This window comes from Pongo pygmaeus, chromosome 1 (assembly GCF_028885625.2).
Source record: "Pongo pygmaeus isolate AG05252 chromosome 1, NHGRI_mPonPyg2-v2.0_pri, whole genome shotgun sequence".
Classification (NCBI taxonomy): Eukaryota; Metazoa; Chordata; class Mammalia; order Primates; family Hominidae; genus Pongo; species Pongo pygmaeus.
Window position 1 is genome coordinate 66563111 of NC_072373.2, and position 16350 is coordinate 66579460.

Consider the following 16350-nt stretch of genomic DNA (forward strand, 5'->3'; position numbering starts at 1 on the left):
CATTCATTCATGCACCAGACATTTTCCACAGCTATACACTGTGTTGTAGGCTGAGAAAGTAAATATGAACTAAAGTAAATCCTGCCCTCTGGCAGCTAACAAGCTAGGAGATAGGCAGAAGGGAGGTGAGGCAGGGCCAAGATGAGGATGTAGTTAGAAATAAATGAACTAGGGAGAAGAACATAATGCAGTAAAATAGGAAACTTCAGAAGGCCAAAGACATAAATAGATGTGACTGTTGCAAGGAAAAGAAGTCCAACCACCTGTCAGGTAGATCAGAAGCAGAAAGTGAGCCACTGAGAGACAGAAAGTGAGTCAGTGAGATCTACAAGTAGATCTCCCAACACAGCAGTAATTCTCAATACTCTAGCCCAGCAAAAACCTACAGTGTTTCTCAAGGAAGCTTCACTTTCTGCCAGGCTCAGCTGCATCTGAGTGATGAGCCTGTGAGTATCCCGAACTCGGTTCTGGTACTGACTTCCCAGAGCCCGAACTCTTTCCACAGTCATCTTGAGGTCATCCAGGCGGCTCCGGTAGCTGTTCTCTTGGCTCCTCACCTTGGCCAACTGGAGACCAAGGGATCTGCTAGCACCTGAATGCAAAGAAGGAAAGGGAGCATGAGCACTTTCTGGGCCAGCATAGAGTTAGCAAACATAACGGAGGGTTGACTGGCTTATGGCCAAATGACAAAAACCCAATAGAGAAATGCATCCAACCATTCTTTTATCACCATCATTCAGGTCCCAGAGGGAATGTCACAGACAGTCCTTCCACTTCTGCAAGGGCTGGCTGGAGATAACTGCTGAACTGATATCCATAGAAGATTCTATGAACTAGCGTAGCCATTCCTTCTAGGACTATGAATTCTCTTCTGTCTGAAGGGAAGTTGGCCTTCATCACCTTCTGAAATCTGGGCATCTCTCAGAATGTCCTGAAGGGCCTGCTCAGCCTGCTGCATCCTGCCTTCCAGCTCTTTATCAGGTACTGCTCCATCACCACCCTGAGCCTTTGAAATCAGGGCCTCCATTCTCTGAAGCTGCTGCATAAACTGATCCATCTGAAACCACAAAGGAAAGATCAGAACGAGGGTGAAGACCATGTACCCACGGGATCATCCAATACCAGGTACCCAGAGGATAATACTAAAAGTCCAGAAATGCTTAGCATGTCATGGTGGTTAAAATTTTAGACCCTGGAGCCTAAAGAATCCTTGAGTTTGAATCCTGGCCTTACTACTCACTAGCTGTATGACCTTGGGCAAGTCACTTTCTTTATCTATAAAATTAGGATAATGAAAATAAGAATAGTGTCTGCTAAAGTTATTACTTGGACTACCTGGGTTAACATCTGTAAAGCTCAAGCTTTACTATGCAGTTAATATTTGTAAAGTGGAAGCAGTTGCAAGCTACAGACAAGACAACAGTGCCTGACACAAAGGAAGTGCGTAAAAGGCTTGTTAAATAGATCAGTTTAAAAAACAAGTTGAGTTTGCTCTACATTTGGAGTTCTGTTTGGGCCTTTGTCTTCCCCAGTCCTCACTCCAGGAAGAAAAACAGTTAATAATTAACAAGAACATCAAGTTCATTCTTCTCTGGAATTCAAATGAGAAATTTCTGGAGGCCATTCCTGTTTGGGAAGTCTTGACACTTTCTGGACTCCTGATATCTTTTATGTTTATGTTTTTCTTCATTTGTTTTACAAAGACATCTGTTGAAAAAAATCGAGCTGGAAAGTGAAATATTATAGTGGGAAGAGCCCTGAACCAAGTTAGGGGACATGGGTGGGATTCCCAGTTCCACCTACCCATATCACTTTGAAAAATTTCAAGTATTTTGAGACTTTATTTGACCAGTGAAAACTGAGGTCAGAATACTTTTCCTTTCAACTCAACTAAGTTATCATGAGTACCAAATGAAACAGTATCTGCAAAAGAGGTTTTGAAAATGGTATATATAAGGACATAAACCTGAAGTATTATCATTATACAGAATTTTTTTAATACAGCAATTTTTAAAGACAGAAATAGTAATCACTACTCCTATCCTCAGGAGACTAGGAGGGTCCTAGATCTGTGACAGAACCACCCAGTGGACACTTAAGGATTTGATTCTGTGGGGTTGGGGGTGGTAAGGGGAAGAATACATACCTGAATCTTCACTTGATTATAGCAAGCTGGACAGCTGAATGCTCCATGCTCACAGTTGGGGCCACCAAATCCTGGCTTGCAAACACAGGTGCCATCACTTCGACATTCTACAGGCTCTGAGCCCATGGGGTTACAGTTGCAAGCTAGAGACAAAAGACAGACAAATGGAGCATTCACATCAAACTAGTCTAGAAACTGGAGGTAGAGCAAAGATACAAGGAAGGAGATCAAGCCTCCAACAGCAGAGAATCCTTCTATACCTCCATGCACCTTCTTAATACAGATAGGTCTTAGGAATCATGTGGCAGGTTTGCCTGGTGTGTGTGGATGCAGGGAGATTACAGCCTTTCTGGCAGCACTCATTTTCCTCCCCCTGTTAAACTAAAAGCCTGTTAGATATTCTGCAGGCACTCTGGCTTTGCTTTCAAGGTGAATAACATTTCTTCTGGGCCCATTACATGCCAGATGTAGACATCCCCCTCTATTTTGCAGATGAGGAATGTGAGCTCAGGGAAGTTGACTAATTTGCCTGAGGTTACATGGCAAGTAAATGGCAAGCTACAATGAGAGCTCAGGAAGAGCCAATGTTCTTTCCTCTGTTCTGCGGCCTTTGGTGTAGGAAATACAGTTAAGAAAGCAATACCTTTACTCATTCAACCAAATTGATTAAGCCAGGTTCTGTTATAGGAGTTAAGGATATGATAGTGGGGAGACACTTCTCTGATGATTACAGTGATTCTCTGAGTTGATCTATCTTCAGTGCTCACAAAACGCTGATTACATATCTAAGTATGTTATCATTATTTGCATACATATTTGTGTATCTTCCTTATTATCATACGGACTCTTTAAGAGTTGGGATGATTTATTCACCATTATGGCCTCAGTATCTAGGTCCACACTGGGTACATGGTATGTGCTTGATAAAGGATAGTTGAGTGAAGAAATGTGTGGTGTAAAGCCAGTGAAATTTCTGTTAGTAACCTAGAATTACAGCTAAAACTAAAGACAGAATATAGTTAGAATATATAACTAGAATTATAGTGTTTATAGTGTGCTTTCTTGTATCCACCACTTTGAGTTAAATATTAATCACACATATGAGGAAACTGAGGTTCAGAGGGATTAACTGGCATAATTAGCATAATATAATAGGTATGTTACAAAACTGGACTTGAACTCAGTCCTGTTGGTGTCATATGGGCTTTTCCTCTCATAAGGTGCTTTCTAGCACATCACAGCTAACCCAGAGGTTGGGGTCCGGGCTGGTCTGGCCTAGAATTCTCGAAGGGATTTGTACCACTAAGTAGAAGCCTCAGGTTGCAGAGGTCCTCAAGCACTTCAAGGTGGAGACTCTGGTGTGAGTGGGAGGCTGTGAGCTCCATGCAAACCTCTGGGTCTTCATGAGGAACCAAGAGTCTTCCAACCTGGGTGTCCAGAGTGGCTCTGGACTTTTTTTTTTTTTTTTTTTTGAGATGGAGTCTTGCACTGTTGCCCAGGCTGGGGTGCAGTGACACGATCTCGGCTCACTGCAACCTCTGCCTCCCGGGTTCAAGAGATTCTTGTGCCTTGGCCTCCTGAGTAGCTGGGATTACAGGCACCCACCACCACGTCCAGCTAATATTTTTATTTTTAGTAGAGATGGGGTTTCACCATGTTGGCCAGGCTGGTCTTGAACTCTCAACCTCAGGTGATCCACCCACCTCAGCTTCCCAAAGTGCTGGGACTGCAGGTGTGAGCCACCATTCCCGGCCCCATTCTGGACTTTATAAACAAAGTTAGGGTAAACAAACTCCTGAGTTGTGGGCACCAAGGTCAGCCTGGGATTGAGGGGTGAGTCTGTGGGGCAGGCCAGCTCCTCTAGAACTGAGCTTGCCTCTAAAATATAACATGTGCAAAGATTTGAAAGAAGAGCTGGGCAAAAGGACCAGTCTGCACATTCATGCTTTGATCTGCAGCAGGCCTCAGGAATGCTCCACTATAGCTGCTGCTTTGAAGCTGTCTTGTTAGGAGAACTTTTGACTGTTACCTTTCTACACATCAATTACACTGACTTCCTGAGAGAGTCTCTTAAACTACTTTACAGCCCACTCCCCTTCCCACTTGAGTTTGCTCAGGCTTACTCTCGAGTCATTTATTACTCTCCTACAACAGGTTTGGCAGCCACTTCCCTGCCTCCCTGCCTTGGGATTGGGCATAGGATGTGGCCCCATGTTATATCCTCTTCCGCGTAGGAATGTAAACCTGACCTTTTTCACTTCTTCCACCCAGCTTTAACCCAGCTCTGTCTTCCAGAGCCTGGCTACAGGGTAAACCTGTCTTAAGGCCTTTGACGGAGGAAGAAAGGCCCAGGGTGCTCACAGGCCAGTTTGGTCAGAGAACCAAAGTAACATCATGATATGAACTGCCATTGTCCTTGCTTAGATGACAAGCAAGCGCATATGTACACAGGCACACACAGACACAGCCTGCCTGAGGTGGAGTCCTACCTCGACACTTGTCTGCTGGGTTGGGAGCCAACGGGTCCCCGAAGTAGCCTGCTTTGCACTGGTCGCAGTAGATGCCGGCTGTGTTGTGGATACACTTCAAACACCTGCCTGTCAGCCGGTCACAGTTCCCAGAGGCACTGGGGTCCACATTGTTGTTGCATTGACAGGGCTGACAAGGCCTCACTGGGCCATGTTCACCAAAGGGGTCCCCAAAGTAGCCATCAGCACAGAGCTCACAGCGGGCACCTGGGAAGGAACAAATGACCAAGCCTAGGTCGACATCCATCGGGAGGAAGACCAGACACAGAGGCCTAAAGTTGTGAGTCACCCTCTAGAAGAGCCAGAGAAATGTGCTTCCCTAGGGACCCCAGAACAAAGCCCTCAGGAGCAGGCATGCAAGGCAGGGCTGGCCCTCTCTCTCCCATACCCACCGCAGGTTGCAGAACACAGCAGCGCCACTAGGAGGCTTAACTAGCTGGCTGGGGAAAAGCAGGCAGCTCCACAGAAGTAGTAAGGTTTTGAGCAATACCCTCAAAACTGCTGCTGAAGAATCCATTCTTCTTTCAGACTGACCAGCAGAAGGATGTGACATTTAAGAGGTCACTAAGTTTTCCCTCTTTATCTTAGTTCATTAAGAAAAAACCATGTGCTTGGTCTGAAAATGTCATCTTCTAATGACAAACCTCTCAAAACAGCTTTAGGTGTTTTCTCCCATAATTGCACTCTGCTCTTGCTTAATCCACTTCACCTCTTGGGCATCGCAATATCTTATCTTTAAGATATTATCTTTAGAGTGAGCACATTTAGGTGAACCCTAAGTCATTATAATTTCCTAGAAATTCCTCGGAATGGAAGCTATTTGCACACATTCATGGCATCAGGACAGGAAGAGGCAGGTGGCAAAGCAGACCCGTGGCCTTACCGGTGACCCCGGGAGGGCAGTTATTGCACACCACCTCCTCTGTCTCCGGCATCACTGAGCAGCTGAACCCGTTATGACAGGGACATGGCTTGCAGCTGCGGGGGTCGTGCGGATCGTTGTAGAAACCAATTGGGCAGTCAGCACACTCAATGTCAGGATTCTCATCCCCTGAATAACAATCTCCTGGGGATAGGAGGAGAGAGTGGAGGGGCAGAAAAGTGAGCAGGGTCAGACAATACATTTCCTTCAACATGGGTCAGAGTGTAGAATGTCAAAGCCTTCCTTTCTGAAGCCTTCCCCAAAGTGCCTGAGCACTGGCATTCACCCCTCCCATAGAACCAAATCAAAACACGGCCAAGACCCTGAATCTCACCCTCACTCCCCTATGCAAAGTAGACACTCACTCCTTTTACTATCCATAACTTAACACTGTTCCCCATGTTCTCTGTGGCCTGATACCATTTGTCGGCACATTCATTTAGACCCGGACTTGTCTTTGATCTCCCCACACAATTCTTGCAACTCGACACCAACTCTTCTACCCAGCACTGAACCATGACGACCATTTCCTGTAACCTGGCACCTTTCTCACAACCTTGTGGCATTTCCACAATGAATAGGATTGAGTGTAATAAGGCACCATGTCCATCTTCCCTGACTCCAGCTCCGCTCTCCTTAATCCTTTCCCACCTCCAATGTGAGTTCAGCCATGGTCTTTCTTACACAGCTCTCTCTCTTCCACATGACACCCCAGCCACCTGGTCCAGGTGTTGTTTCACTCACCTGTGTCTGGATCACAGGCCCCTCCCCCTTGACAGTTACAAGGAATACAGGTGCCAAAAGGCCCCAGTCTCGCTGAATCTCTCTTGTAGCCAGAAGCACAATCCTGGCAGAATTGCCCCTTGTACCCAACAGGACATATACACTGTTCAACCCAGGGTGCTGGGGCTCCAGAGACAGGGCGGGCTGAAATCAGGGTCACATTGTCAATGTACCCAGTACCTGCAATCAAGAGAACAGGTTAGAAGTTGCAAGTGGTACGGTCTAAAGATCTCAAGTCAGATCTCTCTTGGGATTTTATTTTTCTTAACTCCCTAACAAAGACAGGTGGTGTTCATACATCATGCCATGTAGAGAGGTACAGCAGTCTCCCACTGTGACTGAGCACACAGGCTCTGGGGTCAGAAAACCCAGGGCTTAAATTCTGAATCCACCCTCATTAGCTGTGTAAATTGGGCAAGTCACTTAGCCTCTCCATGACTGTGTTTCGTCAACTATAGACAAGAAGTAACGGTGGTATTTATCTCCTATGTCTGTTGTGAAAATTAAATTAGATAATGCATATATTATAATCTACCTGGCATACAGTAAGAGTCAATACATTGTTACACCTTTCTGCTTCCAACTTTATTTGCTGCATCAGTGACATGGAAATGGTGCATGCTAACCACGCTTCCTTTTTACGTGAGTGAGTGCAGAAAAGCTTAAGGAACCCTTGTTAAATAATTCCAGTTGGGATTAGGAGGACCCAACATGTGAAATTCAAAAAAAAAAAAAAAGGAATTAATAGAATACATGATGACTCAAACAGGGTAGCATGGAGTATAATCTCAAAAGGAAAAGCTGCTCAAGGAATAAATAAGACTGTGTTGTAGGTGCCATTTCCTAGCTAAGGAAATGTGTCCATTTATTGTAGATTATCTTTCTCAGATAATCATCTTTAATAAAAATTCAGTGGCCCTTTTAGCAAGATAGCGTCATTTACTCTTCATTGGTGCTGGCTGCTGACATCTTTTTAGAGAAACATTTCTTCTAAAAAAGCTTCTAGAATATAAAAATTCAGACTGAATCAATGATTCTAAGTCAGGATCATCAAGTAACTTATCTACTTGTTTGGAGACTGCCACCACCTTAGAGAGCTGAATCAAATTAAACTAACACCTAAGAAGAAAGAAATTAATTTCTTGTAGCCACTTACTGTATTCTCCATATGTAGCTCGGATGCGGAGGGCTGTGAGATTCCGCAGTAACCTTCGATACTCAAAGTAACTCAGCTGGGGGCTCCAATTACTGCTTGGATGCTCATTTAACCTACATAATTTAAAATCAAAAGCTTTAAAAATCCGATTCTTACCACATACCTACCTGTTATAAATTATGCCTGAGGATACGGGAACAGCTAAGCCCCTTCCCAGTCCTGCTTAGAAGGGGGCACAGGACTGAGAGCCACCTTTTCATAGGCATGTACTTGGACCTTCCTCACTCCATAGGGAAGACAAACCCCAGAGGAAGTGATGGAGGGCATCCTAGTGGGGGAAGTCCAGATCCAGGGGTGACATCACCTGAAACCATGATGATCGCAAGTTCTCAGACACCACTTTCTATTCTTGGCCACCCAGAAGCTAGTATTAGGAACATCTCCACGTTCCAGAAGTTCTGATTCTCAAGAGCTACTATTCATTTTTTTAAAAAAAATCATTTCTTTGTTATCTGAGCACATTTTACTTACTTTTTCAAAAATCAGTTTCCACTTTTACATTGTCCACACTTAATACTTTTTAATTTGGCATCATTGTGGCTCACTGTAACATATCACCAGCCCCTGTGCTGTTCTTCTAAATTTTGTTTTGTTTTTTACTGAAGTATCTCATCCAGGAACAACCCTACCCACCTTCGTTTCATTCACTGATTTGTTAAATAAAAGTTAACTGTGCACTTGGTTTGGGCTAGAAGCTATGTCAGGCTGGAGGACACAAAGACAACAGGGAGAGGTGATCACATCCAGCCAGGGGAGTCAGGTGGGTAGACACACAGTTATAATACAATGCCATGAATGCTATAACAGATGCATGCACAGAGTACCATGGAAACACAAAGTGACTGTAACTTTACCTGGGATTCTGAGAAGGCTAATACAAAGGAAGAACATGTAAGCTGAATCTCAAAGAGTAAGTTCACAAAGCCTGGAAGGTGGGAATGAGTATTCCAGGCAGGAGAGCTGTGTGTGTGTTTGTGTGTATCATTAGAACACGTATACTCAGATATTTGATCAATTCTTTGTTTGTGTTCTGTGGGTCTTCTTTTCCCTATTGCCATTACCCCTGCCTTGGGTTAGGCCCCTAACCACTCTCAATTGAGCCACTCTGAATGTGTTCTGATGGTCTAGTTAAGGGCCCTACCCAAACTATCATCCATATGGTGCCTGTATTTGCACCTAGCCTTCACACCTGATGATCACACTTCTCGACTTAACAATCTCTCAATGGTTCTGCATCGTCTTTCCAGCATGGACAAGATCTAAGCTCCTTGACATGACATACAAGGCCCAACATGATGGGTCCTTTTCCAACCTTTGCAAATGTATCTACCCATCTTCCCTATGCACGCTGTATTCCAGCCATAAATATTGCTTGCCAGTTCTCCCCTATATTATGCCTTTCTGCATCCCCACATATATTCACATGTGAAAGTTGCCCTTCTCTGACTTTTCTCCCTGGAAAAGCCCTGTGGACCTTTCCATTCTTAGACCACACATTGCCTCCTCCTGAAGGTTTCCCTGACTCCTCCAGGCAGAATCGGGCACTTTCCAAGACCCCATGAACATGCACCACCCCTAAAGCAATTATCCTACTGTATTATGCTTGCTTTTTGACATGTTATACATCGTACTAGACCATGAGCTCTTGGAAGGCAAAGACCATGTTCCATCTTTATTTCCCAGCCTCCAGTGCAGTACTGAGCACTTAGCAGGCACAGCTCCCTTCCCCAACCTCTCTGCAAACACCATGCAGAATCCCTATTCTACAGGATACCGTGCAATCACTGTAGACACACACAAAGCCATCCATAAAGTCACTCCCACCTGTTTCTCCTACCTCACTTCTCACTGCACTCCTCTCGCCGACTTCATGCTTCACTCATGCTCAACCACTTGCAATTTTCTAAATGCACAAACCTTCTTCAAGCATTGCATTTCCTCTGCCTCGTTAACCTTTCCTCCCTTCTCTTTCCTTAGAGGGCTGCCTTTCGCATTTGTCATGTGGTCCTGGGAAGCTTTCCTTCATCATTCCAGTGTGGGTCAGTCATGCCTCCTTTATGTGCTCAGAACTTCTGTGTCCACCTTGCCTATTTCTGTCCCTTGACAAACTGCACTGTAATTATCTATTCATTTTTCTCTCCCATTAGCCTGTCAGCTGCTTGAAGGAAGGAATCATGTCCTTTCTCAGCACATAGCAACCTTCATGGTACGTAAAAGGTGCTCAGAAAGGCTTGTTGAACAAATGAATGATGATTGAATGAATAAAGAATGGACTTGAACTTCAATCATAGTTTGCTCTAATTGACCTACTTGTGGTCTCTCTTTTTACCTGAATGTGTAAGTCTTGGTGAGCCCACAAGGCAGTGTCTTGCCAATTGGCATCAAGGGAGCTGTGATCCGTAGACCAGCACCTTCCAGGATCACATCATGGGCAGATGGGTGTCTGCCTCCTCTGTCCACACGGTAGTCAAAGGACAGGCTTTGCCCATAGCTCACCTGTTGATTCCCAAGAAATTTGGCTGTGAAACAGAGTTTTAAAAGATTGAGATCAGTTGGAGAGGCAAACACATGCAAGTTTGCACTGGTGTCTGCAATTTCTGTTGAAGTCCTGTGTCATGCTGCCCCAAAACTCCTTGCTAGGAGAGTCAGGACCTGGTACTGGACATGGCTATGACACCTTGGGCTATGAAGGAGGGTTAGTTACTGAAATGATAAGAGGACCTTGTTATAAGACAATTCCATCTATTAGATGATTCATGATGTGGCCCTTATGACAGACTGTTTTGTAAAAATCCCAGGCCTATCAGCATAGCACGACTTGTTACATAATGCTTTAGTTGACAGAATGACTTCACAAATATCATCACATTTGCTGGCAATAATACTGGGAGGGAGGCATTAGTATTCCCATTTAACAGCAGAGAAAACTGAAGTTCAGAGAAGTTAAGAGAACAACTTGCCCAAGAATCACATATGAGCTAAGGAAATGAACTGGGATTGGAATTTTAGCCAGTGCTTTTCCACCAAGGCACGTACCACTGATTGATTTTTTTTTTTTTAACTTACAGGTATTTGAAGTTTTAAGAAATGCTTTGTTTTTGCTTTCCACCTGCTTCTCAATAGACCCATAGGTTTGGCCACCGTCCTTGATTTCTTGCCTTGGTGGTAAGCGTAGAAACTTCCCATTTGATTAAAGGAGGTAGCTCAACCAGGGTCTGACCTCTGGGACACCCCATTCTGCTCTGTTGGGCCATTTCTTAGTGACTCTCAAATCAGGCTTAGCCCCCGTCTCTCTTCTGGGGTTGCACTACCTGGAGATGCTGCTACCCTGAATGCAGAGTTATATGGTTTCCAGAATTTCTAACTCAATTTCTCTATCCTGACTTCCTAGTCCTATAAGCTGGCCTCTATAGGAGAAATTATTCCTCACATACCAGGAGCCACAAAATAGACAGGGTCTAGTCGTTGGGCTGAGCTAAACACATCTTGATGGCGCTGCGACCATTGGAGCTTTGCAGGAGACCCATTTCGTTGGACAGCCTTCCAGCCATCAACATCTGGAACACAAACATAATCAGTCTGCATTGGACAAGCCCTCATCATCTATTAAGTTAAACAAGGAAAGATTTGCTTGCTAACAAGTCCAAGTGGTGAGTAGCAAGTGGGGTTTTCTCAATATTTCCACATTTGTAAAATGGTCCTTAAAATTCTCCATGTATCTCTCTATGTGGCTCTCAGCTTCACCTGCTCCCATTCCACAGCTGCTATGATTTCTCATCTTTGAGTCTGACTCATGATAAGATAGCAGGTTTTCTTCTGCCTGTAATTTGCATTTTTTTCGTATTTATATAAACAAGCTCTCACCTTAATGAAGTGAGAGGGTCCAGTCTTTTCTTTTTTTTTTCCTTTTTTTTCCTTTTTTTTTTTAAAGATGGAGTCTCGCTCTGTCACCCAGGCTGGAGTGCAGTGGCGCGATCTCGGCTCACTGCAAGCTCCGCCTCCCGGGTTCACACCATTCTCCTCCCTCAGCCTCCCGAGTAGCTGGGACTACAGGCACCCGCCACCATGCCCGGCTAATTTTTTTGTATTTTTAGTAGGGACAGGGTTTCACCGTGTTAGCCAGGATGGTCTCGATCTCCTGACCTCGTGATCCACCTGTCTCGGCCTCCCAAAGTGCTGGGATTACAGGCGTGAGCCACCGTGCTTGGCCCGGGTCCAGTCTTTTCAAAGGGAAACTCAGACTTAGTGTTGAAATAATATCAGTTTCCAATATTTTTATAGTGTTCTGTAGCTTGGGAACTAATTTCACATAAATCAGCTCATTTATTATATGTGAAAACAGCATTATTAGTGAACATGGATTCCAGGAAGACTCTTATACACTCTCCAAATCAAATGAATGATTGCTTTGTGGTTTTGAAATAGATGGGGATGGAAAATTCAGGGAAATAAAAATCTAGTCTAGTCTCTTTTTTAGTTATTCTTTTAAGTTATATTCACTGGTATGAGTGAACTATTTTCAGCCTATGACTTTTTCAAGACATCAGGGTATGCCTGAGTGCCCTGACAAAATAATGTACATTAAATACTATAAGAGAATTTCTAAAGAGAATCCATCCTGTGAATGCGGAGGTGGTTGTCTGTAAGCACAAAGCCCTGTACAACATTAAAAAACTAAAACCTAGAAAACAGAAGGCTTTACCTTGATGAAAGGTAGAGGTGATCTTATGGACACTGTAGTCTGCAGAGCTGCGGCAGCTGGCTGAATGTCCGTAGCAGAAACACTGGGTACAGCCCTCAGGGTTCCCCCCATCCAGATTATAGTAACCTGATCGACACCTGCAGTGGCATTGTAGAAATCAGGATATTACAGGTTATTTTTTATTCTATAGAAAGAATATGATGAATGAGTCAGCCTCTCTACCTTCTCTTCCATTTGGCTCTATTAATTTTCAGAGGAGGGAAATACCAGATTTCACATATCACCCCCACCCCCAGACCACCAGATGGACAATCACGACCCCCCTAAATGAGACAGCATAAGAAACATTCACTTTCTGTTCCTTTGTAGAACAGAGCCACATTTGTCCTGGTGGTCTGGCATCTGAGTAGTTGGCCAATCCTTGGTAGGAAATTGAGTGGTGGTCAGATGAGCAGAATGGGTGTGGGCAGGGCTATGCAACGCTGCCCTGTCCTGGAGCTACTGTTTAATGGGGACAAAGACTGGGAGGTGGGGACCAGGAAAGGTGAGGCTCCTGCCTCAGCACCACTCAGCTGTATTGACCCCTTCCCCAAGACCACTTAGGTGTTGATCCCCATCTCTGACTCTTGTACCTGGGCTCTGGCTCACTGGGGAAAAGGGCAGGTGAGGATATGACAAAGAAAAAGGATGGCTAAGACACTCTCCAAAAGCCAGGTGTAGGCTTGCATTCCACCTCTGCTCCCAGCTCAATCCCTCCAGTGGCTTCTATAAGAACCATGACTAACAGGCGAGTCTTCGATGCTGGAGTCACAGACAAGAGGGCAGGGGAAGCTGGGGAGGATTTGTTTGTCCTCTGCTCAACTTCACTACATCCTTCCACATGAAATAATGTGAAATAACGATAGTTTCAATGATTATTTATTTAGCACTTATGTTGTGCCAGGCACCTTGTGTGTACTCTCTCATTTAACCTCCCTCCAACCCTATGAGGAATTGCTATTTCCAATTTTCTTAGATGAGGAGACTAAGGCCAAGAGGTTAAGAAACTCTTGACATACAGCAGGTATGTGGTTGAGGCAAGATTGAAACTCATGTACATCTGTCTCCAAATCATGTAGTCTAAGCCACTGCACTACATGTTGGGGGGAATGTTCTGAGTACAGTATCACAGAAAAGCAGGGTAGCTGTGAAGAGCAGGTGCTTCAGAGAACAGTTGTAACTAAACAAGCTTTGTTTTTTTCTCTAAGAGCAAGAGTTAAAAGAATTATTATGGTTTCTATGGAGAAGAAACCTGCTGATTAAAAGAGCTTAAAAAAACAAGGAAGGATGGGAGGGGGGGAGTGGGGAGGGAAGGAAAAAGAAGGGAAAGGAAGGGAATTAGGCAAAACTAAATGATTGTGTTTAGGAACACACTGGGGTCATAAATTATGAAGCAAAGAAAGAAAGCGATTACCATAAAAGAATAGAGGTCACTTCTAGGGAGGAGGGGGGCATTGTCACTGGGATGCAGTTTTAGCAGAGGTCTATTTCTTACCATTGGTGGTGATAACAATTTCTTTTATGTGGCATTCTATTTCTGTCTTTTATTTTGAAATTAAAAAGGCTTTCGACAAATGACTTCTCTTTTAACACTTAAGGTTTATGTCCCTGCCTTCACCTCAGCAGCCAGAAACCCCTGAAAACACAAGCTAGGAGTGTATTTGACATTTCCTCTGTGCAGGTATAAGTGACTGGCAGGGTGCCAAAGAACTGCTTTCTTACTTTTAAGGAAATGAGGAGGAAGCCTTTGCTTCTGACGCCAGCCTCACAGCCCTCTGCTCAACAGCCTCTAGGAGGGAAGAGTTTAAAGCCAGAGCACAGCTGTACTTAAGGCACGTCCTGCACCGGCAGCCTGGGGGGATGGTGCCTCACTGCTCCACCTCCTCCAGTGTGGCTTGGCCCAAAGGGCTCTTACCTCCGCCCAGCCCCACGCCCATTCGTGTGTGTGCATGTAACTGCCATCCTATCCCCAGGGCAGTGCCTTTTCTGTACACGATGGTTATATATGGCCATATGCTGTGATAGGCCCTCTTACAAGAATTTTCGCAGCATGTTTAATTAGGCCAGGCCTTTCCTGCAACCAGCCTGAGTCCCAGGATCTCACTATTGATTACTGCCTCATACAGAGCACCTGGGATTCGGAGCCAGCTGGTGGGGGGAATCTCTGGGGCCCTGTGCCACTCCCAAAGTCAAAACAAAGAGGCGGCCCAGAGCAGAGTATGGAGTCCAGTGAGATTTGGGTGCTCGGTGTGTGTGTGTGTTTTTGTTGTTGTTGTTGTTGTAAAAGCTTAGTTTTTGAGGACAGAGAGCAGGAAGAAGGTCATCAACATTTGTCAAGTATCCCTTTTCCATAATTACACTCAGAGGATTAATTCTCATGCTAGTTGGCAAGGGACTCTCTCTGCTGTTTGTAGGGCCACGGTTCACACAGACCTATCACAGCGTTCTCCAGTGACAGCTGGCTTGCAGACACAGCGGCCCGCGTCACAGGGCCCTGCGATGCCAGCTGGGTCACAGTCACACTTGGAGTCTCTGGGAAAGAAGAAAAAGAAAATTAGGGACATGCTTCCAAATGCTTCACAACTATGCACATAAAAATCAACTGCTTATGAACAAACATCACGAAGCTGGGCAAGTCCTTCTTCGATGAGGCTTCTCCTAGCCATCCTCGCCCGTGCGGACCTCTCTCACACACTTAAGGACTCACTTGCCTGCACCAGTGCTGCTCAGAGTGTACTTGGTGGGTGGCAGCTGGGCCGAGAACTGTCTGCCACTCCTAAAGAGAGCAGGGGTTTGTGCCAGAATGTAAACCAAGTTCATCACTCAACTGTTTAGTTTACTTTGGTTGACTGTTTGGCTCAGTTTACATTTTTAAAAAAAATTATCATTTGTTTCCCTATTGTTTAATTCAATGATGTCTGCTTTTTATCATGATTAATTCCATCTACCTGCTATTTTATTCCATTCAGTTCTTTCTGTTGGTAATTCCTCAATTGAGATATAATTCATATGCCATGCAATTTACCCATTCAAAATGTACAATCCAATGGTTCTTAGCTGATTCTCAGAGTTGTACAGCCATCACCATCAATATTAATTTTAGAACATTTTGATCATTCCGGAAAGAAATCCTGTGCCCTTTAGCAGTTGTGTCCCCCACCCTGCCACATCTCCTCCCTCCTGTCCCACTTCCAGCCCTCGGCAGCCACCAGTCTACTTTCTGTCTCTCCAGACTTGCCTATTCTAGACATTTCCTATAAATGGAATTATACCATATGTGGTCTTTCGTGACTGGCTTCTTTCACTTAGCATGATGCTTTTGAGGTTCATCCATGTCATAGCATGTGTCAGTACATAAAATCTTCTTGGTGACAGAATACATATATTCTTTTTGGTTACTGTTTTCACTTTTCAGCTATTATGAGTAATGTTGCTATGAATGTGTGTGTACAAGTTTTTGTGCAGATATCTACCTTCTCATTTCTCTTGGGTGTATACCTAGGAGTGGAATTGCTGGGATTGCTGGGTTTAGTGGACTTTTGTTTGTTTGTTTGTGGCAAGATTCTCTCAATGAAGGTATCGGAGCTTTCACTGAATTCTGGCACAATCTCCCTATCTCATTCATCCCTGCTTCTGCCACCCACTTTGCATGCAATCATGTGTTTTACCCCATTGCTCAAAAACCAAGTTTATTGTCTCTTCTCTACTGATCTGTTCCTCCTCTGCCTGCCCTATGACCCCACCCAAATCCTGCCCAAACCTGGAGCATCCTTGACCCCTCCCTCTCCCTCACATTCCTCGTCCAGTCACATGCCAAGTCTAGCAATGCTTATGGCTGGAATTTCTTTGCCAATCTTTATCTTTGAATTCTCACGGCCTCCTTCCTTCTTAGCTCCCTCACTACTGCTTATCTGGACCATCTCACAAACATGTATTCAGCATCTACTGGGTGCTCAGAACCAGGGATGCTAAGAGAAATAGGAACAGTCCCCATTCCATAGGAGTCCTGTGCCA

The 16350-nt window shown here is 44.6% G+C and overlaps 1 protein-coding gene across 2 annotated transcripts in view; it reads right to left on the minus strand.

The window, feature by feature from the left end:
* Window positions 1–16350, minus strand: part of LAMC2 (laminin subunit gamma 2) — a 65691-nt gene that overhangs the window by 11725 nt on the left and 37616 nt on the right. For both annotated transcript variants that reach the window (XM_054443470.2, XM_063648281.1), the window contains 11 exons: window positions 14770–14868; window positions 12298–12434; window positions 11030–11152; window positions 9925–10114; window positions 7536–7648; window positions 6341–6559; window positions 5558–5740; window positions 4636–4881; window positions 2147–2289; window positions 901–1057; window positions 387–592 (listed from right to left, as the gene is read on the minus strand). In XM_054443470.2, coding sequence (XP_054299445.1) covers window positions 387–592; window positions 901–1057; window positions 2147–2289; window positions 4636–4881; window positions 5558–5740; window positions 6341–6559; window positions 7536–7648; window positions 9925–10114; window positions 11030–11152; window positions 12298–12434; window positions 14770–14868 — 1816 coding nt within the window. The remainder of the gene's footprint in view (window positions 1–386; window positions 593–900; window positions 1058–2146; window positions 2290–4635; window positions 4882–5557; window positions 5741–6340; window positions 6560–7535; window positions 7649–9924; window positions 10115–11029; window positions 11153–12297; window positions 12435–14769; window positions 14869–16350) is intronic.